Below are 22,763 nucleotides of genomic sequence, written 5' to 3' on the forward strand. Positions count from 1 at the left end.
ATTTTTTAAAAAAGAGGTGCATATCACCCCAGTGGTCAGTCTGAACAGAGAAAAGCATGTGTTGCTGCTCTAGGTGGAGGCTTAAAAGGGGCCCCTCCTGATAGACACACCTTTTCTCACACACATTACCCTTCCTAGGGAAATTTTCTATTTGGCATTAGTCTATTTCATGCATAATTATTGAAAACTCTCTGTCCCCACTAGCAACTGCTAGTATTACAGCCTTCCTCCTGCCCCCTTATATGAGGACACAAGCCAATTCCTTTGCCAGGAATTGGCTGAGAAAAATTAATTCAGGTTTATTCACACTCGCTGGTGTTCAGCTTTAGCCCTCCCTGACTCTAAGTCAGCACCCCTCCACGTAGCCCCCACATTTATTTCTAAAGTACTGCCTTTACCACAGGAGTATCTATCATATTCATTCCTGTAAAAGTGCTCAACTCTACCACCCTAGAACACTGAAGAGTCTTGTTCCTAGAATTTATAAAACAGCCCCTCTCTCTGCCTTAAAATGCCCCTTGCTGTGCCCTCTCTTGGTCTTTCACGGGGGCGGGGGGCGGGGGAGAGTGGATCATCGGCCACTCCCCAGCAGCCCTATCCATTCCAGACCTCAGGTCTGCTTTGCAACAGAGTGAAATTGCTTCATGATGTGTGAACCCTTGGCTTGGCCAGTGGAAGGAATTGATTTGAGGAGATAATACTACCTCACCATGAAACAGTATGCAACTCACTTCTCTGCAAGATGTGAGTCATGCACTAGGTATGTCTCAGCACTGAGCCACCCAAATCTATCTTATTACACTTGGCATGACAAGGAAGGAAAACTTACTCCCTCTTCCCACCCCTTATATAACGTACAAAGACATTTGAAATTATTGTGAAGGAATAAAGTCAATTTCTTTTCCATAACAAATGAAGTTTTTCAGTTTCTATAGAAAATCAAACTATCTATTTGTAATCATCTACTATGCATAGTCTAGGAAGAGCTTTAAAAAGAAAAAGCAAAAAGTAATCACTGTTGCACGCCAACTTGTATTTCTGAATGTTCTTCTTCCTATATGCCTTCATTCTAGAAGTAATTGGCCTGAAATTCCCTAGAATTTAAACTGACCTTTTACTCTATCCCCCTATGTGGTTGAAGGACACGTCCCTTTTCCATGAACTAAGCATTTCCTGCTTCTGACATTCTCTAAAAGAGAATGTTTGCAGTATTTGCTTTGTAAGTTTCACAGTGAGCAAGTGCTGTTTGTACAAGTCTCTGTAGTCCCAGGAGTGATTAATGTCCAGATAAGAATGGAAACATGGCAGGTAGAGGAAGCCACACAAGTTATTTCTTGCTCGCAACAGATAATTGTGGTGATTAAACAAGGAGCAACACAGGCTGGCACAAATTAACTTCTGCTTTTAATTTCCAAAGACGGAAAAATTGGTCATTTATATCACCAGGTAACTGCAAAAAAGAAAAGAAAAAACCTCAAAACAAAAAAAAAGTGCTTTTCAAGCCCTTTTTACAAACAATGAGTCCAACATGAAATAGAGGAGCCCATCATACAAGCATATGATGAGGCTTTGAAATGTGATTCCTTCCTGGAAATCCATTTATTCACTCATTCTAAGGATAGTTATTAATTTCAATAATTTACAAACACTATGGTAAGCATTGAAATATACAGGGAGAAAAAGAAACATTAAAAAAAGCTTTCACTGAATACATCTAAAATTACCGAGACCACAGAAAAGATGCCTGGCTGTAGAGAATAATGTCTGGACACTGTTGGTCTGACCTTAATAAATTATTAGATTTATGTTTCATTTCCTTCATTGTAAAGTGGTTAACTGATTTATCGAAGGAAAGCCTTCTAGTAATTCATATTTTCAAAAATAATTTACGAATTGGTAATAAGTATAATCCTTTGATGAAGTGACTTGGATGATATCAAGTACAGATAAAGATACAGAGCAACTGGCCATCCTTCACTGTTGGGGGGCTGCAAACTGTTATCACCTCTTAGAATGCAAATTGTAATTATCTCGCAACATTGAGCACGGACGCACTTTATAACCATTCGTAGCAGAATCCACTAACAGAGTCACCACAGACTTATGCTCCCTTTCCACAGCCCAGAGTTGTTGGAAAGCTGCTGCCAGCCGGGGACTGGGATTTCCTTGCACCTAGTTTGGGTCATGTGATTACTTTTGGACAATAGAACGTGAACAGAATTTGTGGTGTCACTTCCTAGCCAGGTGGTGCTCTATCTTTCTGTGATCCTTTCTAGGCCACTGTAGGGGCAAGTGTTGAAGACTACGGCCTCACACTTGTGGAAGTCTGCCCAGCAGAACTAAACTCAGACGAGGGGGTGATTTTATCAGGCGCCGTGTCAAGAATCAGGAGTAGATAACCGGGATTCACCGTCCAGGTAAGATGGCCTACACTCATTTTTCCCTGTTCCTGCCCACGCAGTACAGATACAGTCCCTGGAAGCAACGTAAGAGGAAACCAAAGGAAAACTCTGAAAGGTGGTAAGGAGGCAAACCATTTGGGAAGCCAGAGCGAATACAGCAACAGTGAGTCTTATGTGCTTCCCAGTCAACAAAGAAGACAAACCAGACCCATTATTTCCTGACCTCCGACCTAGCATCAGAGGCATCCCAGTGAGGGTTTTCCTCTGGGGGATTTCATGGAAACCCCTCAACATCAAGTTACCCTGATACTACCAACAAGGGATGTTAATCAACCACCTCTGAGTGACTTCTCAGAAAATTATACTGAGAAATATAATAATAGACACAAATAACTCACTGAATGTACTCAATAGTGACAGAGCATAAAATCAGTAAATGTGAGGACACATCAGTCCAATTTACAAAGTAGGGAACAGAGAAAATCAACAAGGAAGAAAAAGAAGGAGGTAGCGGAGGAGGAAGAGAGGAGCGCCTCAGAGACCTGTAGGCTCCAAACAAAGAAAGTACTTTGGAAACAATCAGAGAAGATATTGCCATAAGAAATATCAGTTCGTGTGACAGAGGATTTCTTGGCTAAAATCATAGAGGCCAAAAGGAAGGGGGACATTTTTCAAGTGCTGAAAGAAAATTAATTTTTATTACAAATTCCATATCCAACAAAATTATTCTTTAGAAATTAAAGAGAAATAAAGGCACTGCAGATGAACGAACACCGAGAGAAATTTTTGCTAGCCAACCTAGCCTTAAAGACTGGCTAAAGCAAGTACTTCAGACAGAAAGGGAATTAGAAAAGAAAGAACCTTGGGTACCAGAGAAAAAGGAACCACAGAAAAGAAAGAAATAGGGATACATCTAATAGACTATCCTTTTAGCCATCAGTTTTGTAAGCTATATTTAAAAAAAATTTAATACCACCTAATACTCAAGACAATTGTATTTAAAAGTTGGCAAAGTAGAAAGACATTGGAAATGCGCTTTCCACACTTTGTTTGAAGTGGTAAATGTTGATACCAGTAGACTGTTGTAAGTCACATGTGTATATTACAATACCCAAAGCAACCACTATGAAAATTGTACAAAAAGATACACTCAAAAACACCTTAAAGGAATCAAGGTGGAATCCTTAGAAATGTTGAAATACCTCATAGGAAGGCAAGAAGAGAGAAGTAGAGAAACAACAAGAAACAAACAGAAAACAAATAAAATGGAAGATTGGTAATGACATGTCACTATTTACCTTAAATGTAAGTGGTCTAAATGAGCAAAAGTCAGAGGTGATTTTTTTAAAATGACCCAAGTATACACTGTTTACAAGAAACTCATACTTCAAATTCAACAATGTAGGTAAGTTGAAAGTTAGAAAATAGAAAAGAATGTTTACTACTTAAACATTAATTTTTTAAAAAGAAATAGTTACATGATTGCCTGATGAAATAGACTTCTGAGAAAAGAAAGTTGCTAGAAAGAAAAAATAATATTGCCTTTCATGATGACAAAAGGATTAGTTGATTTGAAACACATAATGATGCCAACTATGTGCACACCAAACAAAAATGTCTCAAAATAAATGAAACAAAAGCTGATGGAACTGAGAAGGAAATAGCAAAAGTAGCAATCACAGCTGAAGAACATTCACAAGGTACTATATCCTGACCCGTGAAATGACCATCAAAAATGTTTAAATGATTGAAATCATATGTATTAATTTTATTATAGAAATTCTGATTTTAAATTAAATTGGCTTAAAAAATTTTAATAGTTTTTTCCCAAATAGTCACAAAAATACCCATAAAGATACAGAAAAATAAACTAAAATTGCTATAAAACCTGTTATAAGGGTCTGAAAACTGTTCAGGCTAAAGGAACTAGATTAAAACACAAACTTCTAACTCTGGCTGGTGTGGCTCAATGGGTTGGGCATCATCTTGTAAACCAAAATGTTGCAGGTTCGATTCCCAGTCAGGGAACGTGCCTGGGTTGCAGTCCAGGTCCCATGCTGGGGGCCTCCAAGAGGCCAGCAATGATGTTCCTCTTGCACATCGATACTCCTCTCCCTCTTTCTCCTTCCCTTCCTATCTCTCTAAAGATAAATAAATAAATAAAATTTCCTTCCCCCCAAAAAAATACCTAACTTTTACCCACATGCTAGAAAAAACTCCCTTTTTTGGATAAAAGATAATTTATTCTTTCATTGCTCTCTGTTCCTTAGTATAGAGAAGAACATTTTTTGGCTAAATTTCTAGAAAACTTGTCAACCATGCATATAATTTGTGAGTGCTAGTTTTTGGAATGAGTCAGATATGTTTTTTCACTTCTGTGTGTTATTTATTGCTCCACAAGAAATTATCTCAAAACTGAGCAACTTAAAACAACAATCATTTTTTTAGTGGAAAGATATTTATTTTCAAATAGACTTTTTAAAATTTAATTATTGTTCAAGTACAGTTTTCTGTTTTTTACTCCCATCCCAGCCCACCCCCCCCAGTGCTCCTCACCTCCCTCCCATTTCCACCCCCCTTAGTTTTTGTCCATGTGTCCTTTATACTAGTTCCTGTAAATCCTTCCTCTTTTCCCCTGAGATTCCCTCCCCTCTTTCCTCTGGTCCCTGTCATCCTGTTCTGTATTTCAGTGTCTTTAGTTATATTTTGCTTGCTTGTTTGTTTTGTTGTTTAGCTTCCTGTTAAAGGTGAGATCATATGGTATTTGCCTTTCACCGCCTGGCTTATTTCATTTCTTATCTCACCCAGTTTCTGAGTGTAAGGAATCTGAGAGCAGCTCATCCTGGGTGTTCTTGGCCCCGCATCTCTCAGAACATTCCAGTCCCAGGGCCGCCAGGGCAGCCAAAGTTTGGCTGGTGCTAAAGAACCCACTAATTTTTATTTTTAATTCTCACCCAAGGATATGCCCACTGACACTGAGAGGGGTGGCTATATGTGTGTATGTGTGTATACATATATATACACACATACACATACATACATATATATGTGTGTGTATATATATGGAGAGAGAGAGAGAATCCTCTGCCTTGCATAGGTGCCGACCGGGGATGGAACTGCACCCTCTTGGGTGAACCCTCAAGACCAACAGGTCTTACTGCACCACTCAGTTGGTTGGTGCTCCAGCCTAGAGAACCCACTTTTAAGCTCACTCAGGTGGTTGCTGACAGACTTCTGTTCCTCGTCAAATGGTTCTCTCTGTGCACTTACGTGAGTGTCTGCAGGGTGTAGAAGCTGGTCTCACCTGGAATGAGTAACCAGAAAAGAGAAATAAGAGTGAGAGGACACACAAGATGGCAGCTTTGGGGACCCATCATTTGTCCTGTGCAGTTGGTCCATGAGACCAATGCTGATACACTGTGGGAAGGGACGAGGGGGCGAGCACCAGGAGGCAGGGAATACTGGAGTTATCTCAGAAGCAGGATGTCACAATCCCTCACCAGCAGCGCTCTTTCTATATGTAACTGATTAGCACTGTGGCTCCCGGCAAACAATGCGGAAGGACAGAGAGAAGGGAGTGAAGAGCGGTGACCTTAGAATGTGGCTTCTTGGGAATTACGGTTTTCCAAGTAATTGGCAAGTAATTTCCAAGTATAGGCAAGCCTGAGAGTGGAAAAACCACACAGCATGAGGTTTTCTGTTTTGTCTTTTATTTTTCTTTTCCATGTCAGCATGTCAGAAAGCAGTTTAAATTGTGAACATAAGAATACTTCCTATCAATCTAGTCTTTTATCTACTAAACTCTGATCAGTACTCTGTACAGATACATCTCTAGCTGCATGTCTGAGGTGGCCATCTGGGCACTGAACAGAGTGGCAGTGAATAGGACCAAAGGAAGTCTACACACAACTATCTTAATGAGCTGAACTGATTTCTTCTGTAACCAGAAGACATAAAGTGTACAAGCAGTGTGGGGTTTATGAAACCACACTGTAAATTCATGTTAAAGGGACATATTATTAAAAATTCAAAGTAAAAGCAAACAGCTGGAAATTATTTACTTTAGGAAAACATTTAGAATTAGAATATATTTTTTTTTCTGAAAAAGAAGAACTCTAAAAAAATTGAACAGACTGTGATGAGAAGAATCCAATTAGAAGAGAGAGGTAAGCAGCAAGACGAGTTTATTGAGAAAACTAAAAATGAAATGCCAAAATTTTTTGTGAAAACTAGAGGAAAGAAAGTGTGGGAATGAAATAGATGAAATAAAATGAATAAAAAGGAAGATGAGTTATGTAAGCTTTTCCTGGCTGCCAGAGAAAGAGAGAGAGTGGTGCATAGATGAGCAAGAAGAGAAATACCACCTTAGAATTAGAGGCACTCTCGTGGCCAAAAGCCTGAAGTGAGTGCCCGGGAAAGGCTCAGAGACCGCTGCAACATTAGAGAACAGAGCTGGACCCATGCAGACGTCTTCCGTCAGATACTCAGTGACAAAAGCAGTCAGATAATGTCTGTATGAATTGGAGGGAAATGATATCCCAGCCGTGTTCTTCTTCATACATGAAAACCAAGAAAGACACTCAAAGTTTTTCAGACTATCCCACTGATGTAACTGTCTTGGAAAAAAAATATATATGAGATATACTCTACCTTCCGAAGATACAAGATGAATAAAGACCCCAGGAAGGTTAAAACTATTTAGTGTTCCTCTTCCTAGAGCCTATCATATAATAAAACCTGGGTAAGATTTTGCATTTTTACAACTCCAGGTAGTCAGAAAGAAATGTTAAGTATGCTCCCGTTCAGGAGCTAGGTTAAGAGAAAGTCAAATTTAGGGACTTCCACCAAGATGGAGGCATAGGTGGAGACACCGTGCTTTCTCACACAACCAAGTTTAAAGACAACAAAATATTAGCAATAGAAAACATAGCCAGAACACAGAAAATTGAACTTTTCAGAAGTCCAATAACAACAAATTCTTCAGCCTGACCAGTAAGAGGGGCGAAACCAGCAGCTAGCAGAGCAGGGTTGCACAGGAAAACTCGGTCAGACTCAGGCGCCTGGATCCCAGGCATGGGGTTGCAAAGGGCCAACCCAGTGAGCGACCTAGTGAGTGTGACCCAGTGAGCTACCGGCGGATCTGGCAAGGGTGAAGGGCAGTGGGTTGACTGTGCTGGTGCATTCCTTCTCAGATAGACCGGGAAGGAAGTGGGCAGTGAGACAGGACCCAGGGGGTCCCAGTGACAGGAAGTCATTTCCCGGCTCTGACCCCGCCCCCACATACAGCGTCACAACCCAGCTACCCCACCCTGGAGGCCTCACCCCGCCCCTAAGGCTCCGCTCCTCACACTTAATAGGTGTGAACAGACCAAATGGCTCAAGAAGATCTCAAAGCCCCAGAGCCCATAAATCTAAGTGACAAAGAAATAGCAAAACTTTCAGATGCACAGTTCAAAACACTGGTGATCAGGATGCTCACAGAACTGGTTGATTTTAGTCACAAATTAGAGGAACATATGAAGGCTAAACTAATTGAAATGAATGGCAATGCACAGGAAACCAATAGAAATGGAAAGGAAACTGGGACTCAAATCAAAGGAGTGGACCAGAAGGGTAAAAATGACCAACCAGAAAAAGAATGAAGAAACAGGAATTCAGAAAAATGAGAAGAGACTTAGGAACCTCCAGGATATCTTTAAATGCTCCAACATCCAAATTATAGGGGTACCAGAAGGGGGAAAGGAACAGCCACCAGTGGAAAACTTATTTGAGCAAATAATTAAGAAGAATTTCCCCAATCTGGCAAAGGCAATAGACTTCAGGGAATCCAGGAAGCTCAAAGAGTCCCAAAGAAGTTGGACCCAAGAAGAAACACACCAAGGCACATCATCATTACATTAGCCAAGATTAAAATGAAAGAGAGAATCCTAGAAGCAGCAAGAGCTAAGGGGACAGTCACCTACAAAGGAGTTCCCATCAGACTGTCAGTGGATTTCTCAAAAGAGACCTTACAGGCAAGAAGGGGCTGGAAAGAGGTATTCCAAGTCATGAAATCCAAAGACCTACAACCAAGATTGCTCTATCCAGCAAAACTTCCATTTAGAATGGAAGGACAGATAAAGTGCTTCTCAGATAAGATCAAATTCAAGGAGTTCATCATCAACAAGCCCTTATTATATGAAATGTTAAAGGGACTTATCTAAAAAAAAGAAGATCAAAAAGATGAACAGCGAAAGGACAGCAAACGCACAGTTATTAACAACCACATCTAAAACAAAAGCAAACTAAAAGGACAGCTAGATCAGGAGCAGAACCATAGAAATGAAGATCTCATGGAGGGTTAGCAACAGGGGAGTGGGAGGAGGAGAAGTGGGGAGAAGGTACATAAAATAAGTAGCATAGACAGTAGATAGAAAATAGGGGGAGGGTAAGAATAGTAGGGGAAATATAGAATCCAAAGAACTTGAGACACATGGTCACAAACTAAAGGGGGGAATGGTAGGGGTGGGGGGTGCAGGGTAGAGGGGAATGAAGGGAGGAATAGAACAACTGTAATGGAATAATCAATAAAATAAAAATTTTAAAAAAGAGAGAGAAAGTCAAATTTAATGGAAGGAAAGGCCTGAGACCAACACTTACAGCTACTTCATTCTTAAGACCCATTTTTTCCATCATCTCCTTCAACCTAGAGGAGCCAAAGACCCCCTCCACTTCCGGATTCCTTTAGAAACACAGCTCTTTGCAATTCAAAGATTGCAGGTTGAAACAGAAGGCCAAGGTCAAGGCTAGAAGACAACACACTGATGTGGGGAACGAAGATTTTAAAGTAACTGGACTGAGAAGGTGGAGGAGGGTGCAGCAGGGTAGAGAGGGAATGGTGATGGCTGGAGACTTGACTGGAGGTGGTGAGCACACAGTACAGTGTACAGATGATGTGTTGTGCAATGGTACACCTAATTTTGTTCCCAGTGCCACCCCCATAAACTTAATTTTTTTTAAAAAAGTATAGTAAGTACAAAAAAAGCAACTTGTCTACGAGGGAAGGAGTTCTCAAAAAGAAAACATTATTTCTTAGTGCAAACCTGTAGAAGGGACGCCAAAATTTGTGTCCTGAAAGTAAAAAATGAAGGCATCCATGGTTGTGGAGAAGCTTGGGCTGCCACAGATACTCCTGAATGTTTGTAGGTATTGGGGAGTAATAGCTGTGGTACAGAGGCATATTTATTGTGCTGCTAATGAAAACTAAGAATCAGGAGTTTTTACCTGCTTGGGTCCAGAGACTAGTAGGGGTTTTTTAGAGTTGCATGGTGCTTCGTGGGGAGAGAAAGCAAAGGTGCAATTAGGCAGCGTATTTCTATAAATTTTCTAAAGACCTCAGAAAAAAAGGAAATTGAATTACCCAAGCTCCAATATTTTACTGGGTTTTTTTTCTGTTTTCAATCAAAAAAGCACTTCTGGACCTAATTTTGAATTTGTAAATTTTGTTCTTTATCTAAAGATGGTCTCAAAAACTCTTTAAGCTTCAGAGCAGCCATGTGGAAAATACCATTTAGGAAGCCCTGGAAAAAACTGGAACTGAAGCACAGAGCTGTTCTGTGCGTTTTGCTGGCTGCGCATGTGCTGCGGACTGCTTTGCTAGGTACTGCCCATGCGACTGTTGTGTAACTTCAGCTGTGTGAATGTGATCTATGCTATAGTCATATTGATATTCACAGCTGCTCCATCTTCATTATGAACCCTTAACATTCTATTAAGCCCTCCTTTGTCTTATTTAAAGCTAGATTTTGACTTTTTTATTCTACCACATCTCATACTAAGAACAATCTGTTTTCATTTGCCTTTATTACTCCTTTTATTTTTAACTTTTAATCAGATTACTTTTAGACTTGTCCCTTGTATATAGTACAGAGGTAGCTTTCTTTTTGTGATCCAAACATAGTTACATTGTTTATCCTTTGTTAAATTAATAGACTATTTAGAGCCAGATTTAGACTGATAACACATTTGAACAGAAAGTATAGAGGGCTCCCGTGTATCCCCTTTTCCCTGCACACAAATTCCTCTGTTATTAACATCTTGCATTAAAGTGGTATATTTGTTACAATTGACAAACTGCTATTGATGCGTTAACTAAATTCCATAGTTTGTATTAGAGTTTACCCATTGTGTTGTACAGTTCTGTGATTTTGACAGATATACAGTGCTATATTAGAATATCGTAAAGAGTAGTGTCTTCACCCTAAAAAGTCACGGGGCCCTACCTACTTATCCCTCCCTCCCTCCCTCTGCCTAAATTCCTGGCAACCACTTAGCCTTTTATTGTCTGTATGGTGTTTTCCAGAATGTCACATAGTTAGAATTGTACAGAATGTAACTTTTTTAGACTAGTTTTTCCACTTTAGCAATATGCATTTAAGGTTCCTTTATGTCTTTTAATGGTTTGACAGCTCATTTCTGCTTATTGCTAATAATATTCCATTCCATCGAATGGAACTATAGTTTATCTACTTACCTATTGGAGCATATCTTGGTAGCTTCTAATTGTTGTCTATAAATAAAGCTGCTATAAAGATTTGTGTGCAGGTTCTTGTGTAGACATACACTTTTGATTCATTGGGCAAATACCTAGGAATATGAATGCTGGGTTGTATGGTAAGACCCTGTTTAACGTGATGAGGTTGGGCTCCCAGGAACTTTTAATCTCAAAGTAGCCCATGCCCAGGCTCCAGCAATTAGTTAATTTCTATTTAAATGACCCTACTAATTGCTGACTTCAGCTCTGTCCTGCTTCTCCATCTCAGCTGGTGGTAAGCTGTGATTCTCTGTATTGACCTTTCTTTTCAATGTGGGGGGTAGCAGTTTATCCTGTGGCCTCAACTTTCTGATATATCTATGAAGAGTTGTTGATTTGCAATTTGTTCAGCTTTTTTTCTTCTGAGGACAAAAGGACAGAGCCCAAGCTCAAGCTTGTTAAGCCAGATTGATAATAGCAAGTCTCTTCTGTTTTCATACATACATGTTTTTCACAAACTGTTCTTTTCTTTCCTTTTTATTGCAGTTCTGCGATATTTCCATTCTTTTCTACTGGCTAATTTCTAGTTTTAACTAAATTTACTTAAATAAATTGTTCTCAGTTCCCTGTTGCTTTAGTCCTAGCCTCTACATTCCCTACTATGAGCTACAACAAAATGAACTCATATTCTCCACTGCCCACTGGTTGTTATTGTATAGTTTTAGTCAACGGTATGATCTTAGCACTCCTGTCTGTGGAAATGTCAGTATCCCAGCTACTTGATTTCTCAGCCGTAAAGTGATAGGCTTTGACTCCGGCTGTCGCAGCTGATTCTTTTTCCTTTTCTTTTGCCCCCTGATTTTTTTGTTAGTTGTTTCATTTCCACATTAAGCATGCAACAAAATCATTCCATTCTGTTATCCTTATCCCCACCTATTCTTTGGCCTCAGTTGTACAGTTGATAAGATTCGTACTTAGCCCCTAACAATCCTTTTCCCTGGAGCTTCTTTGTCACGACTGGCTTGGCTGCAGGTTCTGTTCTTGGGACTGTGTCCGTTCAATTTAAGATTTCTGCTTTGTTGTCATAAAAATCATGGCAAATATGCTCTTATTATCCTTGTCATCTCTATTCGCAGCTGTACTTTTTGATGTTTATTATTTTTGGTCTCCTTCCTTTGTTTTTGTTTTGTTAATCTTGCCCGCAGTTTATCCAATTTATTAATGTTGCCAGTAACCAGGGTTTTTGCTTGTTTGTTTGTTTGGCAGTGTTTATTCTGCCCATTTATCTTTGTTTCTACTTCATTGATATTTCTATGTTTGTTTGTTTGTTTTTGCTTTTAGGGTTTTGTATTTTCTGTTAGTTTGTATTTAGTTGTATTCCATTGTTCTGACTCTTTCTTGGGCAATAAAAGATCCAAGCAGTGGATTTGTGATGTATTTACTCTACAGGCCAGAGGAGATGCTCCCAGAAAAGCAAGGATGCAAATGCCCTGGTCCAGTCTCCTGTACACATACTAACACAGACTTCAAAACAAACCAGCTAAATGGCTTTGCAGAGGGACAGGACTTATTTATGAAAGAATTTTAGCAAGAATGCCTGGTTCTTTAGAATTGCTTAAAGTAAAGAACCTGGAATCTGAAGATTTATAAGGCATGATTGCTTGGAAAATATCACGTAAGCTGTACCCATCTGAATATAAAGCAGAGATGGTTTATGACCTCAATGTCTCCCTCAGTGTGGATGTTTTGGGCCAGAGAATTTCCAATACAATTAAGAAAAAAACTGGGAATACCCAGGTGGACCTCTCCCTGATTTGACTATGTTCTTTGACTATTTCATCCTTAATATAATTAATAAAGCTTGATTTCTTACTCATGAGTCTTATTTGACAATCCACTCCTCTTTTTAAAATCTCAGTTCTTAACTTGGATGGTCAACTAATTAATACAAGTCTTTTGTATTTCCTAACATATGCATTAAATGCTAACAATTTTTCTCTAAGTAACTTCTAAAGCTACCTCCTACAAGTTTTGAAAGGTAGTATTTTGGTCATTATTCAGTTTAAAATATTTTCTAATTTTCAACTATTTGTTTTTGACCCATCAGGTTTTTACTAAATTTCCAAAATGGTTTTTTAGTTAGTACTTTATCACTGATAATTAACTGTATTGTTTTTAAATAATATGGCTTATATGCCACTACCTTGAAATTGGCTGAGTCTTGCTTCATGGTTAGATAGCAATTTTTATTAATATTCAGTGTATGTTTCAGAGCAGGGATCAACAAACTATGGCCCATAGGCTAAATCCAGCCAGCCACTTCTTTCTGTCAATAAAGTTTTAATGGAACACAGCTGCGCCCATTTACTTATATATTATTTATGGCTGCTTTTACACAACGATGATATTGTATTACCTTTGAATTGCTTAATAGTCTACATATATCCTGAGTGATTTTTTTTTCTGTCTTGATCTTTCAATTACGGAGGGAAGTATACCAAGATTTCCCACTATGATGATATATTTGGTCATTTTTCCTTATAATTCTGTTAAGTTTTGTAGTTTTGCTATAAATAGATGATCTGTTCTTATATGCACAGAAGTTTAGAATAGTTACATGTTCCTGGTGAATTAATTTTTTAAATTTGAATATTGGATGGAATTTTGGCATTATTTTAGAGATATAACTTTTTTGTTGGTATTTGCCTAATATGCATTTTAATCCTCTTAAGGTCATCTTTCTGTTTGTTTAGGTTTTATATTTATCTATGTTGAACAGCAAAAAGGTAGAATCTATTATTTATTACAGGAAGATAATTTTTGTCTTTAGAATTTCTACCAAGTGCATTTAATGTAATTGCTGTTAAGTTTATTTTCATTGACTAATATTTTGCTATCTGTTTGTCCTGGCTTTTGTATCTTTTGAGTCTTTTTTGCTCTGTTCTCACCCTCATTTGAATTTATTGTTTCTAATTTAAGTTTTTTCTTTAATAATTTAGAAAGCACATTCTCTATCTTTGTTATTTAGTGATCATATTTAACCTAATAAGATAAAATATTAGTAAATGCTATTACTTTCTGAACATTAAACTTAATTTTTTAATTTAATTCTATTAAAATTAGATTTAAAAAAAAAGAGTGAGATCACTGAAAGAATAATGAAAAAAAATAAAATGACCATTATTGGGTTTCTGTATGAATTTATTTGAATTTAATCACAGATTTCTACTCTTTAAGTGTATTTCTTATTACATTTCAAATCTTCCATATGAAACCATATCAACTAAGAAAAAAATGGAAAACTTAGTACTTATAAAAATATGATGTTGGAATTATAGAGAAGCAAAAATTATTTATGACACATAAAAAGTAGAACTGTATTTAACTGAATATTCATTTAAAAGTATAATAAAGTAAACAAAACTATAATCAAGGATGAAATAAGAATTATTTTTATTTATTGTTGTTCAATTACAGTTGTCCCCATTTCCCCCATAACTCCCCCCTGCCCTACCCACCCCCGCCTCCCACATTCAGTCCTCTTCCTTCCCCCATTGTCTTTGTCTGTGAGCCCTTTATACATGTTCCCTGATGACCCTTCCCCATATTTTCCCGTTATCTCCCTGCCCCCTCCCCTCTGGTTACTGTCAGTTTGTAACAGAACCAGAGACATGGAAAAAAATTTTTTAAAGATATGAAGTAAAATTCAATGCTAAAATTTTTGAAAGTATCAAATTACTTCAAAGGAAAAGATTATTAAAATCAACCCAAGAAGATATCAAAAAGATGAATAAATGAAAAGTCATAAATAAAACAAAAATGTTTAACAGAGAGAACAACCCCTAAAAGAGTTCTAGGCTCAGACAGTTTAATGTGTGAGCTATTAAAACCTACTGAAAACTAACTAAACAAATCTTGTAGTATTAAGATTTGGACAAGTCACTGAATGAAACAACCTTAATGGCAGCACTGAGAAGCAAAGCGGAGGTGCAGATGATTGCTGATGGTGCATCTTGTTCTATAAAAGGACCAGTAGGGAACATAGACACAGAGGAGACTTCTCCTGGACTCCAAGTTGAGTGTCTAGAGCTTTCATTTGTGACTGAAGAAGCCTCATAGCTCCCAATAACCTTAAACTATCCCAGTGAAGCCAACAAATTCATAGACTGGTATTAGAACTTCTCCAAGTCCTGATGATAGAATCTAGAAAAAGAAAATTATATGATTTGATAAAATAAAGAAAATAGAAATATGAGCCTAACTGTATTCTTTGTTACTGATAAGTCACTTACTTTATAAATGATAATTCTATTATAAATTAAAGAATATGTTACATATATCTAATTACTGGGATGGGATTATCTTTAACTTGGGAAAACAGATTTTAAAATTAAGTTGAAGAATAAATGTATTCAAATAGTAAAGAAATTACTTTTAAGGAAAAATAAAACACTGTGAAATTACAAAAATCAATATAATTCCTTAAAAAAGAAAAGCCAGAAATAACCATTTGTCTCTTTTTTTTAAGAAGGTCAAATACCTGGTCTTTAGTAGGTAAATGTTTGTTCTAGCACATGTTAGGACTATTGATTTATTAATTTAAAGATAACCTGATTTTAAAGATTATTAACTGTTGAAGCACAACAGTTAATCTTGAGATAAGCTTGCCTAGATTAGTTATGAGAATGACATTTGCATACAAAAGTTTGATTTAGAAAGTAACCTTTACCACATTTTATTACAGATAACGATTATTTGTTAAAAAGCTGTAAATAGCTTTGTCTGTTCACTTAAACTGTAGACTATATTTGTAATATCTTTTTAGCAGGTAATAAGCCAATGATATTTCATCATTCCAACTAGTGGTAATATACTCGAGAAATGGAAAAAACTTAGAAACTTTTCCCCTGATTCCTTGGTAATCTGTCAGTGGGAGGTCTTTGTCACTTCCAGCTGCACAGAGCCCTGCAAGTCTCAGTTAAGTGTGAGTGCATCTCCATCCACGTTGACCAGGCTGGTGTCCAGACTGGCAACGCCTGCTGGGAGCTCTGCTGCCTGCAACATGGCATTCAGCCCAATGGCCAGATGCCAAGTGATAAGACAATTGGGCAGGGAGATGACTCCTTCGACACTTTCTTTAGTGAGACAGGCACTGACAAGAATGTGAGCAGGGTAGTGTTTGTAGACCTTGAACCCATAGTCATTGATGAAGTTCCCACTGGTACTGGAAGAGCTTTTGTTCCCAAAGATATCAAAGCAGCCATTGCCTCCATTAAGACCAAGCATACCATTCAGTTTGTGGACTAATGCCCCAGTGGCTTCAAAGTTGGCCTTAATGACCAGCCTCCCATTGTGGTACCCGGTGGAGATCTGGGCAAAGTACAGTGAACTGCGTGCATGCTGAGCAACACCACAGCTGTTGCTGAGGCCTGGGCTGGCCTGGACCACAAGTATGGCCTGATGTATGCTAAGTGTGACGTGGTCTGCTGGTACATGGGTGAGGATATGGAGGAAGGAGAGTTTTCTGATAACTGTGATAATGTAGTTGTCCTTGAAAAGGATCGTGAGGAAATTGGAGCAGGTAGTGCCAAGGGAGAGGATGAAGGTGAAGAGTATTAACGTGTCTGCTGCAGTGTGACGCTCCAGTCTTATTTCTGCTGTTCTGTGAAGCCATTTTGTCCCAAAATTCACAATAAAAGTAATGTCTTTACTTTAAAAAGTGAAAGAGGAAAGAAAAAAGCTGAGAATATATTTTTTAAAGTTATAGCTGAACAAATACTCTGTTAAAAAATGCATTTTAAAACTTATCCAAAAAGATTAACTTTGAAACGATGTAGAATATCAATTTATCATGAGAACTATTTTGCTATAGTTCAGGTGAAATTTTTTCAGGAGAGGATGGCTAAGAACAGAGGACAGACCTCTTCAGTATCAAATTCAAAAGAATTGTCTGGGCAAATATGTAAGATTCACCTCTGTTGTGGTCTCAGAGGGGAAGAGCTGGTCTCAACTGCAAAACTCTAGTTTAGGACCATATCAATCTGTATCTTTGCTAAAGGTTTCAATTGCATCAAATACTAGGTGACATAGGTTGAAAACGCATTCTTGGGTTAAATGGCTTTGGCTCTGAAGTAGTTTCAAGATACAATTTGTATTCTGTATGCATTCAGGAATATAAACATAAAAATTAAAATAGGTTAAAAACAGAAAGAAAATTGATCTATAATTTTTTAAACTTAAAATATTATAAAATATTATTTTAGTTTTAATGTAATGTTTGGGATTTCAAATTTTCTAGGATAACTTGGATGCTTTAAATAGTAATCTCTCCACATACCCTCCAAAGACTATATGGAACAGTAGGGAGATCTAATAAAACCACTCATATTACATCTAGGGCAGAATTAAGAGAAAGGGAATACATAACTTTCAGTTTACACACACATATGCAACTGAGAAAATAATGTGAAGATTTTCCAAAAACAACAAGAGTGTGTTGTGGGGCCACACAGTTGTTGAAATATATTATCAGCCCAAGACAAGGAAGGTTTCACCCCACCTGGGGTCTGAGCTCTAGTTGATCAAAGCCTGTGGGGCTTTGTAATGGAAGTCAACACCTTGAACAGTTCAAGAACTTTAACTTGAGTGGTCTCCAACCCATTAAGTCTTAAGAAATTAAAAGAATTAAAGGAAAAGGATTAAAAACTACTACCTACTTGTACACACAAATATACATGGGATTGGGGATGGATGGACAGATGGATAGAAAAAGAAAGGCAGGGAAGGTTTCCCCCTGAGAACATTTCTAACTTTAATAAATTTACAGGCCTTTACATTCAGTCAAAAATTTATTTTATTATCTTTTAAGTGACACAACAGAAATAGAAGTAAGTTAGCAATGTCTACATATTAGCACTTACAATATATTTTGAGCCATCAGTTAATCTGAAGGTTTGTCACCTTGGGCCTAAAATATAATCCATCTTTTAAATCCAAACTAAAATGTATTTGCTGGTCCTTTTTATGATCATATGTGTCAACAGAACATGATCACATTATGTTTTTCAGTTACTATCTCTGTCTACAATCAGAGGGGCAACCCCAAGAACTGGGTGAGTCATATTTGAATTCTTTATGCAGAAATGGAATTCAACCTCATAAAAATAGTTAAATGGTAGACTAAAAGTAACAGATTCACATTTGAGTAGCAGCTATTTCTGTGTAAAATTTTTTAAAAGAAACTTTGATCAATGAAAGCTGGAGAAAAAATCACTAGTGATTTATTTACTCATGCTACCATATTATTCTTGAGGTAACTGTAAGGCAATAATAGCATTCACAGGATGACATACAAAAAAAAAGGTTATAATTGCTTCTTCTGAAGTTTCAATCTTCTGTCAGCAAAGAAAAGCTTTGGTATCTTCTTATTTATTTTCTTTCCCAGAGCTAAAGTCAACAAAATAAAAATAAACATTTACAGTGGTCTGTAGAATCACCTTAAACCACCATTTCCAATATGCTAACAAACTGACCTCATCTTGTTTTTAATGATTATTAAAGCCAGTTTTACTCAGTTTAACTGTCCACCCAGTTAATAGCATTCCACCATGAAGCCACAAGGAGCGAGCTCCTGTCCATTGCAGTCGGCCAGCATAAGCACTTTCACAACACTGATCAGTGCTAAAGCGCTATTTACATAGAAGTAGTCTAGGAATGGCTATATGCTATTAGCAAAATGGGTACACAAACTATAATTTTGCTTATGAATTATTTATAAAGTTAGTTTAAAAAACTGAGTAAGAAAAATCCACTACCTTTCACGCACACACGTGTGCAGTCCTTCATGTTGATAAAGTTATTGTTATTCCCTCCACAGCCAGTGTATGTGAAGGCTTCACAGGCTTTGTGTCTTGGATTAAAATGATAGCGTGTCACGTTCGCAGAGCAGAGTCCCTCATCTTTTGGACTGTAGCAATATGATGGCCCTTTAGGAGAAAGAAAATAAAATTAGAAATGCAGTAATACCAGAATTCATAAGCTGTGGTATTTGTGTAACCGAAGGAAATATAATCCCAATAACACTTCATGATGAATCCAAACATACCATTGTAAACCATTTAAAAAGTGGGCCTCAAATTTCAAGAAAGCTTTACATAGTATATATTTTTTATTCTAAATTTTGGTAAACTGAACAGAACTTCTTCTGAAGCTATGTCCTTGTATCATTTGAATATATAAAAAAATTAAACCCCCAAAACAGATGTGGTCAGGTAACAATGGGCTCCATGTCAAATGATAATATATGACATGCTTTGTAAACGTGGTGTTGGTAGTTCTATTTTCAATGTTTTTATTGGCTCTCTTTGCTTATTAATCAAGAATACATGTACTAATTCCCATGTAGCCACTGGGATATTTACATTTATACAAACAACACCAGCAACAAACATGTCCTTATCAATTAAAATTTTGCATATTCAACACAGTACTGTAGCTATAGACCTTTATCAAAGTCTCTGCCAAGGCAAATTTTTCCTTTGTTGAATTTATTTATATATATATAAATATATATATATATATATATATATATATATATATATATATATATATCCGCTATGCCTAGGGAAAATACCTGTATTGCCTCTCTCTACAAATATTAAATTCTGCCTAAATGACTCCTCATTTTAGGGCTTTTGGGGGATGCCTGGAAGGGGAGATATAGATTTAAAAAGTGGAAAGAAGAGAGCCCTGGCCACATGGGTAGCTCAGTTGTCCTGATACACAAAGGTTGTAGGTTCAATCCCTGGTCAGGGCACATACAACAAGCAACCAGTGAATGCATAAATAAGTGGACCAACAAATCAATGTTTTTCTCACTCTCTCTTTCTCTCAAATCAATAAATAAAAATTTTTTAATGGGGAGGAAAGAAAAGAAGGATAGAGATCTCTTTATGCTCTGCAACTTGCAATTACTGAAGAATACAGAACTCTAACCAAAAACGTCAGAAAGAAGTTTCTAAGTTTCACCATCTTAAGTGTATCTACATTCTTCTGCATCCATGCAAACGTGATGTCATGGCATTCATTAATGAATCCAAGCTGTAATTTTACATGCAAATCAAATAGATGAGAACTATTTCTAAAGAAACAATGCAGAGAAGGGAGCAAAAGCTGGAATCATAGCTTTGTGGTTTGCCAACCCTGAGAACTTGGCAAGTCATTAGCATCCAGCCTGTACTCTCATTGGTATAATTGGGAGTAATAATACTCCTTCACAGGATAATGGTGTGAAGATTGCTGTCATATTATGTATGAAATCACAACACACAAGCCATATGAATTTCACACCAATTTGGTTTTTTCACTCTAAAGTCTTAATAAAGAAATGACATAGAAACCCCATAAAACTAGTATTTACGTTTCCTTGGAGAACAGAAGTCCCTGCAAGTAGCTTCATCCGGGAACTGGTTCCCACCGGGGTGACACCCACCAGACATGAATTTTTCGCACGTCATGGAACTCAGGTTGAAGAAGTAGTCTCCTCTGGGCTGCCCACACTGCCCATCACTGACGTCCAAACGGCAAATTTTGGGAACTTCTAGGAAAGGGAGAACAAAAAGCAATTTAAAAATTAGTATTCTTAGTATGACTTTCAAAACTTTACTGTATTTTCAGAATAAAAAAAACTTTAAGTGGGGGGGCAGGAAACGCCATCATATTTAGTGCTAGAATGGTATATTTCCAAAAGACTATCCATTAATCCAGTAAATTAGCTTTTTTTTTTTTACAGTGTCTCCAGACAACTGAGCTGTGGTCTTTCAAGTTCAGTAGAAAGACTCTGTTTACTCAGGGTGTAAACACCCTGTTTACTCTGGGTGTGCTTGCAACAACTTGTTCTGATTGTTCTACATTTGAAGTTAAATAACTTATCGGAATACTCATTTTGCCCTGGCTCAGTTCCTTGAATGGCAAAGCCCCATGTTCTATTACAGTCCTGGAGAGGCAAAATAAACAATTAAAATAAGATAAGAAACAGTATCGTGAACCTCCACTGTAACCCTGTACTCACAAAGACGTGTATGGTTATAAGGGAACAAAAGTAAGGCTATCATTAGCTAAATAATCTGCTACGAGTATTTCAGATCCATGGGAAATTGACATGAGGAAATAGTGTTCTCAAGAAGGAGTGAAATCCACAGGTTTAGAACTAATGATAAATACAGAAAAGCACTTATGCTATACTCATACATTAAACCCTTGCATTATTTTGCCCTAAGGTGACATCTTCTCCCCGCCTGAACAGGCCACCCATTGTGACACACGTCAGTTAGGAGACAGAAAATGTGCTGCAAACTTATGATGACTTTCGAGAGACTGAAAACCAGTGAGCCTTGCTTCTTATTTGAGAACATTCAGGCTAACGCCACACACCATAGAAAATGGGATTTGGAAAGTTAGCTGAGTTACTGCCAGCCCTTCTGGGCAGGGAACGAACGGCACAGGGTTCTGGGGGTGCTTGCAACAACTTACTCTCTATCTTCCAGCAGGCTTCCTCGCAGGCCTCCTTAGTTTCGAAGTTGTTGGCATTGCCCTCGCAGCCCCCGTACATGAACTGGCGGCAGCTCTGAGTGTACCTGCTGTAGTAAAAACTGGGGACCCGGGCGCGGCAGGGCCCCACCTCCGGGGGCAGGAGGCAGATCTCCGCGTTGTTTCCTACGGGAGGGGCAGGAGAGTCAGGGAGAGGGAGGAGGTCAGCCACATCCCCAGGGAGGGAGAAGTTTCCGGGAGCAGAGGGACCTCTACAGAGAAAGTACACTGTGCGCACCAGGGTCCCACGGCAGGGGCCCGGGGGAAGCTAGCGGGTGGGGGACACCCTCGCAGGCGGGCCAGGAGGAAGGGGGTGTCCCCGCACGGCTGGGGCGATACCTAGAGGCTCCTGAGCAGCATCGCCAGGCGCTGTTCCCACCAAGAGTAACGGCAGAAACAATAGCCCGAGGGTACAAGGAACGTCCATGGTGTCCAGGTTCCAGTGGCCGACGGAACTAGAGGTCCCCAGAATGCTTCGGCAGGAGAAGGGCAGCAGAGTGCAGTCTCCAGGCGGACTAGGTGCTAGTGGTGGGCGTCCGTCTGCTTTATGTAGGGTGAGCGCCGACCGGACGGGGCGGGGCGTGCGTGTGCAGAGCCCACAGGGAGGCTGATTCATGTCTGCAGGCTATGACCCCGCCGCCGTCCTGAAACTGGAAAGTGTGTGTGGGGGAGAGGAATTCCCCTCCAAGTTGAACCTGCCTCCCCAACTTTCTCTTGCAGCCAGCAGGAATGACCAAACGGAGCATTCCGTGTCAGTGATGGGAAATCTGGAAACTCAAGGGAAATAATTGCATAAGGTTCAGTTTCTATCGACATCCGAAGCCTGAATCTACGTTTTTAAAGCACGAAGTCCAAGCGTGCATTTGAAGGGCTGAGAGAAAGTGTGAAATTCATTGGGCTGAGGCTCATTGTAATATAGCCTTTAGATTAGAAATTTAAGTATATGTGTATTTATTTCTATTTATACACATATGCATACATATTTCAATTGAGGTCCACTTTACATTTAATAAAAGACTCATGATACAACTGGACAGTTTCAAGAATTTTTCACAACTCTGTATGTCCTTGTAATTACCACTCCAATCAAGAATTAGACCATTTTGCTCGCTCCAGAACATTCAATCAGACCCTTTCCATCCTCAGGCCAGAGGCAACCACTCTTCCCATCACCAAAGATTGACTGGTATTGCCTGTTCTTGAATCTTGTGAAAAAAAAAATTATACAGTAAGTACTGTTTTGTACTTTTGTTCCACTACAG

General features: G+C 38.4%; 1 protein-coding gene across 1 annotated transcript; it reads right to left on the reverse strand.

The window, feature by feature from the left end:
- Positions 1 to 17,749: 17,749 nt before the first annotated feature.
- TFPI2 (tissue factor pathway inhibitor 2) lies at positions 17,750 to 22,127 on the reverse strand. The gene is made up of 5 exons (XM_037142772.2): positions 21,841 to 22,127; positions 21,445 to 21,627; positions 20,333 to 20,512; positions 18,729 to 18,899; positions 17,750 to 18,360 (listed from the first exon to the last, which is right to left on the reverse strand). Exons 1-5 carry the CDS (start codon positions 22,115 to 22,117, stop codon positions 18,278 to 18,280), a joined length of 894 nt encoding a protein of 297 aa, XP_036998667.2. The 5' UTR covers positions 22,118 to 22,127; the 3' UTR covers positions 17,750 to 18,277.
- Positions 22,128 to 22,763: the final 636 nt, after the last annotated feature.

The sequence above is a fragment of the Artibeus jamaicensis genome, unplaced genomic scaffold (assembly GCF_021234435.1).
Source record: "Artibeus jamaicensis isolate MK-2021 breed Jamaican fruit bat unplaced genomic scaffold, CSHL_Jam_final contig_923, whole genome shotgun sequence".
In the NCBI taxonomy this organism is placed as follows: Eukaryota; Metazoa; Chordata; class Mammalia; order Chiroptera; family Phyllostomidae; genus Artibeus; species Artibeus jamaicensis.